This window comes from Martes martes, assembly GCF_963455335.1.
Source record: "Martes martes genome assembly, chromosome: 3".
Classification (NCBI taxonomy): Eukaryota; Metazoa; Chordata; class Mammalia; order Carnivora; family Mustelidae; genus Martes; species Martes martes.
The window spans coordinates 101,580,201-101,598,045 of NC_137890.1; the positions used below are offsets into that span (position 1 = coordinate 101,580,201).

The 17,845-nt window shown below is 36.3% G+C and overlaps 1 protein-coding gene across 5 annotated transcripts in view; it reads left to right on the forward strand.

Moving 5' to 3' along the window:
- Positions 1-17,845, forward strand: part of ACMSD (aminocarboxymuconate semialdehyde decarboxylase) — a 98,511-nt gene that overhangs the window by 56,060 nt on the left and 24,606 nt on the right. For all 5 annotated transcript variants that reach the window (XR_013966620.1, XM_080799786.1, XM_080799789.1 and 2 more), the window contains exon 8: positions 113-285. Coding sequence is in view for 4 of the 5 variants with exons in the window: in XM_080799786.1 (XP_080655912.1) it covers positions 113-285 (173 nt within the window). In the remaining variant the exon portion in view is untranslated. The remainder of the gene's footprint in view (positions 1-112; positions 286-17,845) is intronic.

Consider the following 17,845-nt stretch of genomic DNA (forward strand, 5'->3'; position numbering starts at 1 on the left):
TAAATCCTTTGTAAATCTGGACTACAGTAACTCCTCTTTGTATATACCATGAGGATTGAAAAACAACCTTTTCAACCGACACTAGCCCCTCACTAATGGGTTTTACTTGCAGGAGGTGCCTTCCCTTTCACAGTCGGAAGAATTTCCCATGGATTCAACATGCGCCCAGATCTGTGTGCTCAGGACAATCCAACCAACCCAAAGAAATACCTTGGTTCCTTTTACACAGACTCCTTGGTTCATGATCCTCTGGCACTCAAGCTGTTAACAGATGTCATAGGAAAGGTAAGTTGAGTCTACCATGTGCATGGCATATGGGGAGCAAAGTGAAGGATCAGCAACCAGGTACATGACCTCTTTCCAAAAAAGGGATGAAAGAAAAGGCATTCGAAGAAAGAAGAGAGACAGAGAGATTTAGGATTAGATTTGCTTGTACAAGAGATCCCTCTCCAGAGCCTCCTTCAACACAGTGTGTATTATCAGAGAACCATTATATACACCCAGGGAGAGCCCAGATAATCCACATGGCTAGGTAATTCCCTTATGTCAGCTCGTTTCCTTAAGGTCATCTTTGTAGTCACCCAAAATGACAAGTTGCAATACGGTAAGCAGGAAAAGAGATACCAGTTTTGAAATCAAACTGACCTGTGTTAAAATCTTGGCTCTACCTCTTACTAATTGGGTAAATTATGAACCCAACTGTCTTCATACACTAAATGAAAATTGGAACATTAAAGAAGGAGGAAATGACACTTGACAGGGAGGCAGGGGAAGATGATGAAGGGTCTGTATACTACCTGAAAGTTTTTTCTGGGATAATATGGTACAGCCTTCATTTTGAAAACAATTCCCTCATTTAGTCCAAAAAGACCAACATGGTATTACTTTAAACTTCACGAGTCTTTCCTTTGTTGTCATCTGCTCATAGATCTCCTTGTTGGTGGCATTTCTACTTTTAAGTATTTTTTGAAAATGCAGACTCTACAAGTTACGCCATTTTTAGGGCAAAGTCCAGTTTGAATCATTGAAAAGTCTGAAATACATACTATTTCAATGCCCTCATATTATTTACAAGTATCTATCTATAGAAGGTTTCCAAATTTTCTAACGAAAAAAAACCTTGAGGATTTCTTTAAAAATGTGAACATATTTAAAGATTTGCAATGTGATGCTTAGATTGAGAGTAGACTTTAAGGCATTTAAAATTTGTCTAGCAGAAAAAGAAGTCCATCATAGCAAAGCTACAAGAATTTCTCCATCTCCAGAATGGAGACTCCATCTTACTTTAAAGCTGACTGTTTTTCTGGCTTAAGAAACTCACTAGACTGTTTTGCTGTGCAGAAGCTTTTGATCTTGATGAAGTCCCAAAAGTTCATTTTCGCTTTTGTTTCCTTTGCCTTTGGAGACATATCTTGAAAGAAGTTGCTGTGGCTAATATCAAAGAGGTTACTGCCTATGTTCTCCTCAAGGATTCTGATGGATTCCTGTCTCACGTTGAGGTCTTTTATCCATTTCGAGTTTATCTTTGTGTACAGTGTAAGAGAATGGTCAAGTTTCATTCTTCTACATATGGCTGTCCAGTTTTCCCAGCACCATTTATTGAAGAGACTGTCTTTTTTCCACTGGATATTTTTTCCTGTTTCGTCGAAGATTATTTGACCATAGAGTTGAGGGTCCATATCTGGGCTCTCTACTCTGTTCCACTGGTCCATGTGTCTGTTTTTATGCCAATACCATGCTGTCTTGGTGATCACAGATTTGTAGTAAAGCTTGAAATCAGGTAACGTGATGCCGCCAGTTTTATTTTTGTTTTTCAACATTTCCTTGGCAATTCGGGGTCTCTTCTGATTCCATACAAATTTTAGGATTATTTGCTCCAGCTCTTTGAAAAACACTGGTGGAATTTTGATTGGAATGGCATTAAAAGTATAGATTGCTCTGGGCAGTATAGACATTTTAACGATGTTTATTCTTCCGATCCAAGAGCATGTAATGGTCTTCCATCTTTTTGTGTCTTCTTCAATTTCTTTTAGGAGTGTTCTGTAGTTCCTCGAGTACAGATCTTTAACCTCTTTGGTTAGGTTTATTCCGAGGTATCTTATGGTTCTTGGTGCTATACTAAATGGAATCGATTCTCTAATTTGCCTTTCTGTAACCCACGGAATGGGAGAAGATATTTGCAAATGACAGTACAGACAAAAGGTTGATATCCAGGATCTATAAAGAACTCCTCAAACTCAACACACACAAAACAGACAATCATATTAAAAAATGGGCAGAAGATATGAACAGACACTTCTCCAATGAAGACATACAAATGGCTACCAGACACATGAAAAAATGTTCATCATCACTAGCCATCAGGGAGATTCAAATTAAAACCACATTGAGATACCACCTTACACCAGTTAGAATGGCCAAAATCAGCAAGACAGGAAACAACGTGTGTTGGAGAGGATGTGGAGAAAGGGGAACCCTCTTACACTGTTGGTGGGAATGCAAACTGGTGCAGCCACTTTGGAGAACAGTGTGGAGATTCCTCAGGAAATTAAAAATAGAGCTTCCCTATGACCCTGCAATTGCACTACTGGGTATTTACCCCAAAGATACAGATGTAGTGAAAAGAAGGGCCATCTGTACCCCAATGTTTATAGCAGCAATGGCCACAATCGCCAAACTGTGGAAAGAACCAAGATGCCCTTCAACGGATGAATGGATAAGGAAGATGTGGTCCATATACACTATGGAGTATTATGCCTCCATCAGAAAGGGCGAATACCCAACTTTTGTAGCAACATGGACAGGATTGGAAGAGATTATGCTGAGTGAAATAAGTCAAGCAGAGAGAGTCAAGTATCATATGGTTTCACTTATTTGTGGAGCATAACAAATAATATAGAGGACAAGGGGAGATGGAGAGGAGAAGGGAGTTGAGGGAAATTGGAAGGGGAGGTGAACCATGAGAGACTACAGACTCTGAAAAACAACCTGAGGGTTTTGAAGGGGCGGGGGGTGGGAGGTTGGGGGAACCAGGTGGTGGGTATTAGGGAGGGCACAGATTGCATGGAGCACTGGGTGTGGTGAAAAAACAATGAATACTGTTATGCTGAAAAAAAAAAAAAAAAGACGTGTATCTGTGTAGAGGAGGAGGCATACTCTAACCCAAAAATCAAAAGTAAAAAAATTTTCTTTAGCAAAGAAAAAAAAAAAAAGAAAGAAACTCACTAGAATATAAATGTTAAACATTCTGGTTTGGTAATAAATTATATATTTGGGCTGTGATTCTAGGTCTTCTAGCTTTTATGTTGTTCCTGCAAAAATGGGTGCTTAGCAGTGGGTTGTGAATGTTGATGATTATTGGTTTGGACACTGGGTTGATGGAGAGGAAATCACAAAAAGGAAAAACTAGAAAAGAGACTGTGAGTTCTGGACTTTGAGCAATGGAGAAGGAGGTGTGAGGAAGTGGCGTAGAATTGGGGTAAGAGTCATTCTAATGACCTTCCATCAAACCTAGTACCCCTGGTATTCTTAGAAATGGTAAAATCAGGAGATAATACCCCTGGCAAATATAACACCCATCTTATGAGGGATACCTACCATTAGCAGTGAGGGATACTACCAGCATCAAACAGAATTCAGGGAAATACATATTGCCAGGGATTCAGAGCAAAAGTGGAAGAACATGGCAAATGCTTTGTGGTAACTAGCAGATGGACTAGTTAGTGAACTCCTGTGAGCACACCCCTTTTAGAAGCCCTCAGAAACACTGAGAGGGCACTTTGCAAAGTTAGTGGTGCTCAGAATTTGCATTCAAACTATGAAGGCTTGAGCTATTATAATTTGGGCATCAAAAGCAAATGCAAACTCATTTTATGTGACCTCACTGTCTGGTGAATCCAGGACACAGAAGTAATACATATATTAATAGTTTGTATTCTCTCTAAAATATTAATGCTTCTTCTTTCTTGCTATAGCCACATTAACAAATTCTCTCAAAAACAACCCCCAAACTAAAATGACTGAGGAAAGTCCCAGCATGACACTCAGACAAGAGAGAATCATTAGAGCTATAAAAGGGAGGTCTCCTGGAGGGAAAAAATGGAACTGATGTCTTATTTCATGGGTTTGTGAGTTTGAAAGGATGACTACCAGGCATTCAAATTCAACAGATGCATTGATGCTACTAGGAACAAATAAGCAGTATGTACATAGAAAATTAAGCAAATTAAAGAAAAGGAAATAATTAACTCCAAGGGGAAAAAAAAAACCCATATGAGGGCAGATAATCATTGTACATTACTTGACTCAGCAGTGAACAATATTTATAGTCATAATAGTGTAAATACTAAGTACTAGTTTAAATGAAAATTATAATTCAATTGGGAAAATGGAGGAGAGAAGTTGGGTTAACAAAGAAATTCTCAAAGACCGTAATGAAAAGTCAGTAAATGCTCTCTAAAGCTAATAAATCAAGAACAGGAATAAGGTAATTATATAGAACAATAAAGGTAATTGTCAGAAGATGCAAGTTAAAATGGCGAAAGTGGCTGAGTCGAAGGATGAGTTAGGAACATAGGCACAGGATTGTTTTTAATGAGAAAGACATTTTAGTGATATTTGATTATTTAACTATGTATAGGCATTACTCTGATAAATAAAAATTTATATAATACCTTAGGAGTAAATAAATCCAAAGAATATACAGAGAAAAATAAACACAATAATAAACACTTAGAGAAAAAATATATATATTTATACCAAAACTATTGAGCCCCTACTATTTCTAAAACACTGAGCTAAATGAAGAACTTAAATAACCAAATCTCTGACAGGTACGAGTTGATATCTCATTGTAGTTTTGATTTGAATTTCCCTGATGATCAGTGATAGTAAGCATTTTTTCATGTGTCTGTTGGCCATCTGGATGTCTTCTTTGGAAAAATGTCTAATCATGTCCTCTGCCATTTTTTAATTGGATTGTTCATTTTGGGGGTGTTGAGTTTCATACATTCTTTATATATTTTGGATAATAACATTTATCAGATATGTCTTTTGCAAATACTTTCTCCTATTCCATAGGTTACCTTTTAGTTTTGTTGACTGTTTCCTTCGCTGTGCAGAAGAAGCTTTTATTTTTTTTTAGAAGCTTATATTTTGATATAGTCCCAGCAGTTTATTTTTCTTTCCTTTCCCTTGCCTCAGGAGACATATCTAGAAAAAAGTTGCTATGGAGGGTGAGGGCACCTGCCTGGCTCAGTTGATAAAGCATGTGACTTTTGATCTTGGGGTCATGAGTTCAAGCCCCACATTGGGCATGGAACCTACTTTAAGAATTTAATTTAATTTAATTTAATTTAATTTAAAAGTTGCTATAGCCAGTATCAAAGAAGTTACTACCTGTGTTCTCTAGGATTTATGTGGTTTCAGGTCTCACGTTTAGGTCTTTAATCTGTTTTTGAGTTTATTTTTGTGTATGGTGTAAGAAAGTGGTCCAGTTTCATTCTTTTGCATCTTGCTGTCCAGTTTTCCCAACACCGTTTGTTGAAGACTGTCTTTTTCACACTGGATATTCTTTCTTACTTTTTAATTGGCCATGTAGTTGCAAGTTCATTTCTGGGTTTTTCTATTCTGTTCCGTCTATCTATGTGTCTACTTTTATGCCAATACTATACTGTTCTGATCACTACATCTTTGCAATATACCTTAAAGTCCAGAATTGTGATGCCTACAGCTTTGCTTCTCTTTTTCAAGGTGGCTTTGGTGATTCAGGATCTTTTGTGGTTCCATACAAATCTTAGGATTGTTCGTTCTGGTTCTGTGGAAAATGCTATTGGTAATTTGATAGGGGTTGCATTAAATGTGTAGATTGCTTTGGGAAGTATAGACATTTTAATAATACTTGTTCTTCCAATCCACGAAAGTGGAAAGACATTGTTGTGTCATCTTCAGTTTCTTTCAACATTGTTCTATAGTTTTCCGAGTACCCCATCTTTCACCTTTTTGGTTAGGTCTATTCCTAGGTATCTTATTGTTTGGGGTACAATTATAAAGGAGATTGATTCCTTAATTTCTCTTTCTACTGCTTCATTATTATTGCATAGAAACCCAACAGATTTCTATACATTGATTTTGTAACCTGTGACTTTACTGAATTTGGGTATCATTTCTAGAATTTTTTGGTGGAATCTCTCAGGTTCTCTATGTACAGTATCATGTCATCTGCAAAAATTGAAAGTTTTACTTCTCCCTTGCTGATTTGGATGCCTTTTATTTCTTTGTGTTGTCTAATTGCTGTGACTAGGACTTCTAGTACTATGTTAAATAACTGTGGTGAAAGTAGACATCCCTGTATTATTTCTAATAATAAAGGAAAAGCTCTCAGTTTTTCCGCAATGAGGATGATGTTAGCTGTGGGTTTTTCATATATGACCTTTATTATGTTGAAGTATGTTTCCTCTAAATCTACTTTGTTGAGTGAGGGTTTTTATCATGAATGGATGTTGTACTTTGTCAAATGCTTTTTCTACAGCTATTGAAATGATCATACAGTTCTTATCCTTCCTCTTATTGATGTGCTGTATCACACCGACTGATTTGTGAATATTGAACCATATTTGCATGCCAGGAATAAATCCGATTTGATCATGGTGAATGATTTTTTTTTATGTGTTGTTGGATTTAGTTTGCTAGTATTTCATTGAGAATTTGTGCATCCATATTCATCAAGGATATTCGCTTGTAGTTCTCTTTTTCAGTGGTGTCCTTTTCTGGTTTTGGTATCAGGATACTATTGGCTTCATAAAATGAATTTGGAAGTTTTCCTTCCTTTTCTATCTTTTGGAATAGTTTGAGAAGAATTGGTATTAACTCTTCTTTAGATGTTTGGTAGAATTTACCTGTGAAGCCATCTGGCTCTGGACTTTTGTTTTTGGGGGAATTTTTTGATTATTGATTCAATATTTTTGCTGGTTATCAGTCTGTTCGAGTTTTCTATTCCTTTCTGTTTCAGTTTTGGTAGGCTTTACGTTTCTAGGAATTTATCCCTATCTTCTAGGTTGTCCAATTTGTTGACGAATAGTTTTTCATAAAATTCTTATAATTATTTGTATTTGTGGTATTGTTATTTCTCCTCTCATTCATGATTTATTTCTGTCCTTTCTCTGTTCTTTTTAATAAGTCTGGTTAGGGTTTATCAATTGTATTGATTTTTTTCAAAGAACCAGCTCCTGGTTTCACTGATCTATTTTTTAGGTTTCTATTTCATTTTTTTCTGCTCTAATCTTTATTATTTCCTTTCTTCTACTGGCTTTAGGCTTCATTTATTGTTCCTTTTCTAGCCCTTCTAGGTGTAAGGTCAAGTAGTTTGAGATTTTTTTCTTGCTTCTTGAGGTAGGCCTGTATTGCTATATCCTTCCCTCTTAGGACAGTTTTTTTGCATCCCAAAGGTTTTGGACTGTTGCATTTTCATTTTCATTTGTTTCTGTGTATTTTTTTAATGATATATTTTTTAAAGATTTTATTTATTTATTTGACAGAGAGAGACATAGCAAGAGAGGGAACACAAACAGGGGGAGTAGGCAAGGGAGAAGCAGGCTTCCCACCAAGCAGGGAGCCTGATGCAGGGCTTGATCCCAGGATCCCAGGCTCACGACCCGAGCCAAAGACAGACGTTGAACAACTGAGCCACCCAGGTGACCCTGTATTTTTTTTTTTAACTTCTTTTTTGATTTCCTCTTTGGCCCATTCATTGTTAGTAGCATGTTATTTAACCTCATTGTATTCATGATCTTTCCAGATTTCTTCTCATGGCTGACCTCTTGCTTCATGGCATTTCTATGGGAAACTATTTTATCTCTCCTATTCTGAATGATAGGCTTGCTGGATAGAGTATCCTTGGCTGCGAATTTTTCCCATTCAGCACTTAGAACATATCATGCCATTCCCTTCTGTCTTGCAAAGTTTCTTTTGAAAAATCTCCAACTAGCCTTAAGGGTATTCCCATGTAAGTTAATGACTCCTTTTGTCTTGCTTTTAAGATTTTCGTCTTTATCACTATATTTTGCAAATTTAATTACAATATGTCTTGGTATTGGCCTTTTGTTGATTTTAATGGGAGTTTTCTGAGCTTCCTGGATCTGGATGTCTCTTACCTTTCCCAGGATAGGGAAGTTTTCAGCTACCATTTCTTCAAACAATTTTTCTGCCCCTTTTTCTCTTCTTCTGGGACTCCTATAAAATACTTGTTATTACATTTGAATAAGTCACTAAGTTTCCTAAATCTATTCTCATTTTGCATAGTTCTTCTTTCTCTCTTTTGTTCAGCTTCATTGCTTTCCATTACTAATGGAAATACTAAATTACTTTGTCTTCTAGGTCATTAATTTGTTGCGCTGCTTCTTTCAGCCGGCTGTTCATTGCATCCAGCATGTTTCTAATCTCATTTATTGCACTCTTGATCTCTAATTCTTTTTTAACTCTCTTATCTCTGTGGCAAGGGTCTCACTAATGTCTTCTATTCTTTTCTCAAGCCTAGTGAGTATCCTTAAGATTGTTGCTTTAAATTTTAAATGAGGAATGTTAATATATACACATATACATTTATGTGTATATATGTGTATATATTAACATTCCTCATTTAGAATACATATAGAATATCTATAGGTATATAGATATATATAGAGATATATATAGATATATAGATATCTAAGTGATTTTATATATATTATATATATAATATAATAATATAATATAATAATATATATATTATATATATTATATATATATAATATAATAATATATATATTATATATATAATAATATAATATATTATATTATTATATTATATAATTATTATATTATATTATATATTATTATATTATATTATATAATATAATGTATGTAATATATATTATATTTATTATATATATTTATATATAATATATATATTTATATATATATAAATATATATATTATATATAAATATATATAATAAATATAATATATATTACATACATTATATTATATAATATATTATATTATAATTATATTTAATTATAATATATTTAATTATATATTATATATAATATATATTATATATATAATATATATAAAATCACTTAGATCTCTGGCTATGGCCTTATCTTGTTCTTTCATTTGGGATAAATTCCTCCGCCTTTGCATTTTGTCTAAGTCTCTACCTTCTTCCCTGTATTAGAAAACCCAGTTATATCTCCTGCTCCTGAAAGTAATGGCCTTATGAAAAAGAGGCCATGCAGTGCCCAGGGCCTGGCACTTCAGGGAGTGTCTCTGGTGTGTGCTGTGTATACTGTACTGTTGTGTCCTGGCTGCTCTATCCTTCAGGCCAGTCTTCTACAAAGGTTCTACAAAGGTTCTCCTTGCCAGATGTGAGCAGTGTTTGGTCCCTGACCTGAATGTAGCAAGCTTTAGCTAGGTGTTCTCTGGTCTGCCTATGAAAAGAAACTTGTCAGTACATCCACTAGAACTGAAGCCCTGCAGGGTGCCTGGCTGGCTCAGTTCACTGAGCATCCAACTCTTGATTTTGGCTCAGGTCATCATCTAAGGGTCTTAGAATCAAGCCCCATGTAAGGCTCCCATCAGTGGGGAGTCTGCTTCTCTCCTTTTCCCTCTCCCTTTGCCCCTCCCCCTGCTTACACTCTCATTCTCTCTAAAATAAATAAATCTTAAAAAAAAAAAAAAGAAAGAAAGAAAGAAGGAAAGAATGGAGGCCCTGCAAAACTCTCCGGCCATAAGATGTGGTATGAACTGGGGTTTGTGCTCCCTCCTGGAGAAGGGGCCTTGATGCTGGTACTAAGGCAAACATGACTGAGGAGGGCAGTTCTTCCAGAGTGTGTGGGGCTGGGGTTTGGTATAAGCAAGTTAGGCATCCAGTGTCTGTGCTGTGCTACTTCTCACAGGTGGCTCTGTGTTTATCCTCAGGGGTAGGAAAGGAAAATGGCATGGGCCAGGTCCTTTGTTCCCAGAGAGGTATCCCATGAACACTGCCTTTCAGGGATATACTCTAAAAAGACCAAATAACCTCCCACTGTGTGCCCCCAGAGCTCTTCAGATCACTATTTCCATGCTGTCTGCCCCTGGTTTCCTGGAGCACAGTATTCCACAGTCCTCCACAGTACTCCACAGGTTCCATTCCAGCTGAGTCCACTGACCTTCAAAACTACAGGCTTAAAGCCACACTGGTTGCTAGAACTCACAAAATTCAGTCCCTTTCATTTTCCAAGGCAATGGCTTCAGGGAAACATTCTTCTACTAGTGCATTCCCCTGTGTGCTTCTTTCTCTCACCCTCCCCCATGGCCATGGCTCCCTCCCTTCCACAGCAGCCATGAAACATTTGTCCCCTAAATCACATCTCTGCACTTCCCACCTTCTTTGATGTGGCCTCTTATTTCCCTTTAATTGTGGAGTTTGTTCTGTCAGCCTTCAGATCAATTTCTGGGGTATTTAGAATTACGTGATAGTTATCTAGTTGTGTTCATGGGATAAAGCAAAAAACTAGGCTCCTCCTACTCCACCACCATCTTCTCCTCTCCTGCTCAGGTGACTTTTAATATAAGTCACTTATCCCTCTCACCCTCAGGTTCCACAACTATAAATGGAAATGACACCATGTAGAACTCATGTGAGGAGTTGGTATAATACTATGCCAAAGGACTATACAAATGTCAGCAATTTATATCACCTATTCTAGTGCTTTACAAATAGTAGGTATTGAGTTAATATTTGTTTAATTGAGTTTGTATAATGGTTTCATGGATATAAGGCTAATCTTACTATGCATTGGTTGAATTAAGCCAGGCTCCTTCTCCAGGAAATTATGTCTCAGAGAACAAACTGAATCCTTGGTAAGTTAGAATTTTTATAATAAGCTACATTATAATAGAGTTATGTTGTATTTACTGCATATGCTGCTGATGAAATAGGCTAATGAGAAGATAGCTAAATGTTCCTTTTCTAGAAGACAAATGAATTCTCTTCTATTATTTGAATTTAGTAGTAAGCCATATCTTTCAGTATTCACAGCATTTCCTGAAAATGTGAAAGAGTTAATACATACAGCAGGTGAGCAGTTTATTTATTTTCCCTGGCAGGAATATTAATCACTATTATTATCATCTCAGTAAGTCTTTGACCTCATAGGGAATGTGTGTTGCCAGCATTGGGGAGGGAAACGTATGTCAGGGCAGAGTGCTGGTGCTGAGAAATCAATCAGGATTATCTACTGTCTCATAAAGAAAGCCAGTGTCTTGGTAGACAGTATAATTCCAGGATCCCAGAAGAAGCAGCCATGGTAACTAAAAAGCCCACCATTATAATTATTCCTTTGGGTTTAGAGAGTCTTTAGAAAAGTCCTACTAAAATGTAACTGTTGTCAAATGTTATATTAGCACAGATATCCTTAAAATTGGTTCATGATTATGGTGGATCCCATGGGAATAGAATCCTAGATAGCAGGCAAGAAGACGACAAGAAGGAGAAAGTTCTAGCTTTTGGAAGACCAGAATCAGGTATGTTATTTAGGGACCTGAGATGTCACAAGAGCTTAGGATTCCCTGAGAGCTTGGAAATAGGGCAAAAGTCATCCAAGTCCATATTCTTCGCCTCCTTAACCAGGATTCTCTATGTAATCCCTTTAAAATACAATCAATTTGCAGTTATGAGACAAAAGGTGATAAAAATGGCAATACAAAAAGTATTTTTAACTCAAGAAATATTTATTAAGCTTCTATCAAGTGAAGGCTGGTATTAAGCAATGGAGAATGTAATCTTCATCATACAGGACCATATTTTGAGGAATTTCATCTTCTTCCTTCTTCCTGAGGAATCCCACCTCTTCCCTGCTCCTATCTCTTCTCCCTCTGAACAAGAATTCTCATTAACAAGAACTTCACTTCCATTTTTTTATGCCCACTTCATTATCTCTTATGGAACTCCCAACAAGTTAGAAATGGTCAGAAATTTACCAGAAAGTATCAATAAAATGTACACAGAAAGATAAAGGGTATGAAAAATTAACATAACAGCGATTACTACAAGTGGATAATTAACCTTCTGTAGAGAGGAACTGTGAACAATAGGTACTAAATAATAATTGAATACTGCCAAACCATGAGTTTGGAGTTTGACAAAACTCATCCACAATCAAGTTAGCAAGGAGAGCAGGGAAGTATCTTAACTAGGAAGGATAAAATGCAGAGGAGTGGTTTTCATTTCTGCTTTAAAATACTTTGCTCTCTCCATATTAAAATGGAACAGATACATTCCCCCCTTAAAATGTATTTATATCCAAGAAGGCCATAATACTGAAAATGAAAGAATTCCTGACTAGGAAGCAAAATACATTTCTAAGTTTCAATTTCATGTTAACGTAGTTAACAAATGTAATATAGCAAGGGACTTTTTAAAATTATGTTGTGTTTTAGAATTGTAAACAGCTTTAGCAAGAGAAGCAAAAATAAGAACAAATGAAGCTCCAGTGAATACAAAGCAGGCATTCAGAACAAGATCAGCTGTTGGCACAGATGTGAGTAGATATACTTTGGGCCTTTAGGGCTTCTATAAGCAGGTGTATTTCCTTGGCTTCTTACAGTAATGAACACAAGAATCTAGAAATAGAGTTGTTAGTCCATCATGGCCTTCCTCTAACTTTATTATATATTTTCCCATATCATTTCATGTAAATGTATTCATAAAACCTAGGAAAATCCTTTTTTTCCTGGTATAAATCAAAATGTCATTTACAGGAGCTAAAATTTAACATATTTAAAATATATTTAGGGGACGCCTGGGTGGCTCAGTTGGTTAAGTAGCTGCCTTCGGCTCAGGTCATGATCCCGGCATCCCAGAATCGAGTCCCACATCGGGCTCCTTGCTCAGCGGGGAGCCTGCTTCTCCCTCTGCCTCTGCCTGCCACTCTGTCTGTCTGTGTTCTTTCTCTCTCTCCGACAAATAAATTTAAAAAAATAAAAATAAAAATAAAATATATTTAGGCAGTAGCTCTTTCTCCCCAAAGGTCCTGTCCCTGTACTTTAATAAACCACCATTTTGCATCAAAAAAATAAAATAAAACATATTTAATATTTCAGGGCTAGTAACAATCAGACTTCCCTCTTTCATATAATCAAGCATTCATTCCTTCAAAACACAAAGCCACTCTCAGATTGATTATAATCATATGTCAGAGTTTTATTTCAAACTTGTTTTTAAAAAAAAGAGGCTTTCTGAAAAGTCCAACTCAAATAATCTATCTTGGCAGAGACATTTTATAGGGGAAAACATGGTTAAACAGTTACTGTTGACTGGATTTAAAAAAGAAGACAACTATCCAGTTAAGGACAATTAGCCTCTTTGTATTATTAATTAAAAGTCTTAGACTAGTTTGAAGACTAATAGTCAATGGAGGGGGTGTCCTAGAAACTCTTAAGATCATTAAAGTCTATGAGAAAATTAACCAAATATTTTATCAAGAATGCTATATACTATGGGGGTGCCTGAGTGGCTCAGTCATTAAGCATCTGCCTTTGGCTCAGGTCATGGTCCCAGGGTCCTGGGATCGAGCCTCGCATCAGGCTCCCTGCTTAGCAGGAAGTCTGCTTCTCCCTCTCCCACTCCTCCTGCTTGTGTTCCCTCTCTCACTGTGTCTCTCTCTGTCAAGTAAATAAATAAAATCTTTTTTAAAAAATCAAAAAAAAAAAAAAAAGAAAAAGAATGCTACACTATCTTTGGTGATTAATGTTAACTAAATTTATCGTGGTGATCGTTTCATAATATATGCAAGTATCAAACCATTATGTTATACACCTGAAACTAACATAATGCTATATATCAATTATAGGTCAATTAAAAAAAAAAGAAAGAAAGAAAGAATGCTCATTATTTCCCAGGAAGAGCAGATAGTCATACCAGACCACAAAGTTCTACCCCAGTTCAGATTCAGGACAACTTTTTTTTCTCACACTTACTGGAGGCATTTTATTCCATGCTAAGAAAATTTGGGCTTCACCTTCTGGACAACAGAAAATTATTAACGGATTTTTAGGAGGAATGTGGCACGATCAGATTTTTATTTAAAACAGCCTTCTCTGGGTTATGGACATAGGGGAAGGTATGTGCTATGGTGAGAGCTGTGAAGTGTGTAAACCTGGCGATTCACAGACTTGTACCCCTGGTGCTAATAATACCTTATATGTTAATAAAAATTAAAAATTAAAGAAAATAAAAATAAAACAGCCTTCTCAGTGTTAGATATTGATTAAAATGGATGAGAATGAAATCAGTTAGAAAACTATAGTAGCAGTTAATTTAATTCAATAAACATCCACTCTGTACCAAGCCTTTTGCTCAGGGCTGGAGACAGTTTTTGCCCCACTTCTTAGCTGAAATGGAGACAAAAACCTGGCTCCACAACATACTAGCTGTGCAGCTCTAAGGAAGTTAAGTTATCATCTTTGCTTCTTTGTCTGTTGAATGGGGATAATGATAGGATCCATGTCATAGAAAGGCTGTGAGAATGAGTTAATGAATGCAAATGTCTTAGAACAGCATCTCACATATAGTAAGTAATCAATATATGTTAGATATTATTATTATTATTATTATTATTATTATTAAGGGATTATTTCAGAGCAATTTAAGAAGTACTGTGAATCAAAGTATCAGCAGGATGCTTTAGGGGTACAGAGGTCATACTTGGCTGAGTGAAGGGATGGTAAGAGCCTGAGTTGAGGGAGGAACTGGGGAAGTAGAGAGGAACTGATGGGTGCAAGAAATGACAGAGGTAGAATCCACAGTGCTCAGTGACCCATGAAATGCTGGGGTGACAGAGCAGGAGTCCAACGTGATTCCCAGGTTTCCAGCTTGGGCAACTGGGTGAAAAGTAATGCCATCAACCTAAAGGAAAAACACGTTTGGGTTCATGCTCTATCAAGTAATCATGCATGAGTCATTAGAATTTGTGAAATTACCCAATTAATGCCCAAGATACAATTTGCAGTTAACAGTGGCCAAAAAATCTTATCAGAGTTGTTACTTAATATCCGCAACTGGAAATAGTCATTATTATGGAAGGCACATTAAAATCCTAAACTCAGTTACAGTATAAATCTAATTAATTGCTCAAGTTTAAGTATTTTCCAAATGTCCCCATACTGTTGGCCCAATATCTGACTTATTAACTCAGATGAATATAATGTAGGTTAGTTGAGTCCAAAAGCATGGGTTAGTTTAGTGGTTTTCAACTCTGCTTATGCATTAGAATCATCTGGGGAGATTTTTTAAAAATGTTAATGTTACTAGTTATTTTTAGGTCTCACCCCCAGATATGATGATTTAATTGATTTGGGTAGGTTCTAGGGTGAACATTTTTTTAAAGCTCCCTAGGTGATATTAATGTACAAGTAGTGTGGAAAAACAATGGGTTAGCATCAGTAAGAATCTATAAGTTATGGTCACAAGGAACCTTAGAAACACTCTCGTTTTGGAACTTTGCTTTTAACCTATGGAAACATATGGTCAACAAGGTCTTATAATGTGTAAACAAGTAAAACAGAGAAAAGCAGAGTTGTTCTAATTAGGCAGTAGAAGTCAGGAGGGAAGCTTTGTCTGGCAGGCCTCCCCCTCATTCCTGTCCCATCTCTCTTATATAAACTTCATTGATGCTGCTCCCTGTCCTCCAGTCCCCAAGAATTCTCCATGTAATAGTTTAAAAAATTACTTCTGACTAAAAAAATATATATCATTCTCACATTCATGAAATATTTTTAAGCTCTAACAACATGACTGGTGCTAATATATGGGAACACTTCATATTTTAGAGGGGAAAACAGACAAATGACAAGTGTATATAGAAGAAAATATGAAGTAATTAATCTATATCTTGGAAGTACGGAAACCTTTCCTAATGATGACTCAAAAATCTAGTAACTACATGGAAAAAGATTAATAAATTTGGTTATTTCAAAAATATTTTGCAAGGCAATAAAATATTGTAAACAAAGTTCTCATCACAAGAAAACAAAATTTTGTAACTAGAATTTGTATTTAGAATTTTGCAACTATAAATGACAGATGTTAACTATACGTGTGGTGATTATCATTTCACAATATACACCACAGTGAATCATTATGTTGCACACCTGAAACTAACAGAGTTGACCCTTAAACAACACAGGTTTAACTGTACAGGTCCACTTATACGTGCATTTTTTACAGTATTGTAGCATAGTACTATAAATGTATTTTCTTCATGATTCTCTTAATAACATTTTTTCTAGCTTATTTTATTATAAGAATATAGTATCTAATACATATAACACACAAAATATGTGTTATTTCACTGTTTATGTTACTGGTAAGGCTTCCAGTCAACAGTAGTCTATTCATAGTTAAGTTCTGGGAGAGTCAGAAGTTATACTCAGATTCTTTTTTTTTTTTAAATAAACATATTACTAGTTTAGTTGTTAATTATGCTTGAATAAAGCTGGGAAGGGGAGAGGAAAAAAACACCACATATACCTTGATTCTCTTTATTGGTCAGGAATTCTCCAAAAAGTTTTACATTTATCATCTCATTTAATTTTCAAAATAATAATTTTCACAAGGATATAAATACTAGAATATGATAATTTTATGGATGGGGGAAGCACAGAAAGTATAAACAATTTTACCAAGGACATATAGTTAGTAAGGGTTGGAGCCAGAATTCAAACCCTAGCAATATGACTCCGGTTTTGGAACGCTTAATCACTAACTTATGCTTTAGGGTTTTTGTTTTTTGTTTTTTGTTTTTTTTAATAAACATATAATGTATTTTTATCCCCAGGGGTACAGGTCTGTGAATCACCAGGTTTACACATTTCACAGCACTCATCATAGCACATACCCTCCCCAATGTCCATTTCCCCACCACCCTCTCCCGTCCCCCCTCCCCCCAGCAACCCTCAGTCTCTTTTTTGAGATTGAGTCTTTTATGGTTTGTCTCCCTCCCAATCCCATCTTCTTTCATTTTTTCTTTTCCTACCTCCCCCCAACCCCCCCACATTTCATCTCCACTTCCTCATATCAAAGAGATCATATGATAGTTGTCTTTCTCCGATTGACTTATTTCACTAAGCATGATACCCTCTAGTACCATCCACGTCGTCGCAAATGGCAAGATTTCATGTCTCTTGATGGCTGCATAGTATTCCATTGTGTATATATACCACCTCTTCTTTATCCATTCATCTGTTGATGGACATCTAGGCTCTTTCCACAGTTTGGCTATTGTGGACATTGCTGCTATAAACATTTGGGTGCACGTGCCCCTTCGGAGCACCACGTTTGTATCTTTAGGATATATACGCAGTAGTGCAATTGCTGGGTCATAGGGTAGCTCTATTTTCAGTTTTTTGAGGAACCTCCACACTGTTTTCCAGAGTGGTTGCACCAGCTTGCATTCCCACCAGCAGTGTAGGAGGGTTCCCCTCTCTCCGCATCCTCGCCAGCATCTGTCATTTCTTGACTTGTTCATTTTAGCCATTCTGACTGGTGTGAGGTGGTATCTCATTGTGGTTTTGATTTGTATTTCCCTGATACCGAGTGATGTGGAGCATTTTTTCATGTGTCTGTTGGCCATCTGGATATCTTCTTTGCAGAAATGTCTGTTCATGTCCTCTGCCCATTTCTTGATTGGATTATTTGTTCTTTGGGTATTGAGTTTGATAAGCTCTTTATAGATTTTGGATACTAGCCCTTTATCTGATATGTCATTTGCAAATATCTTCTCCCATTCTGTCAGTTGTCTTTTGGTTTTGTTAACTGTTTCCTTTG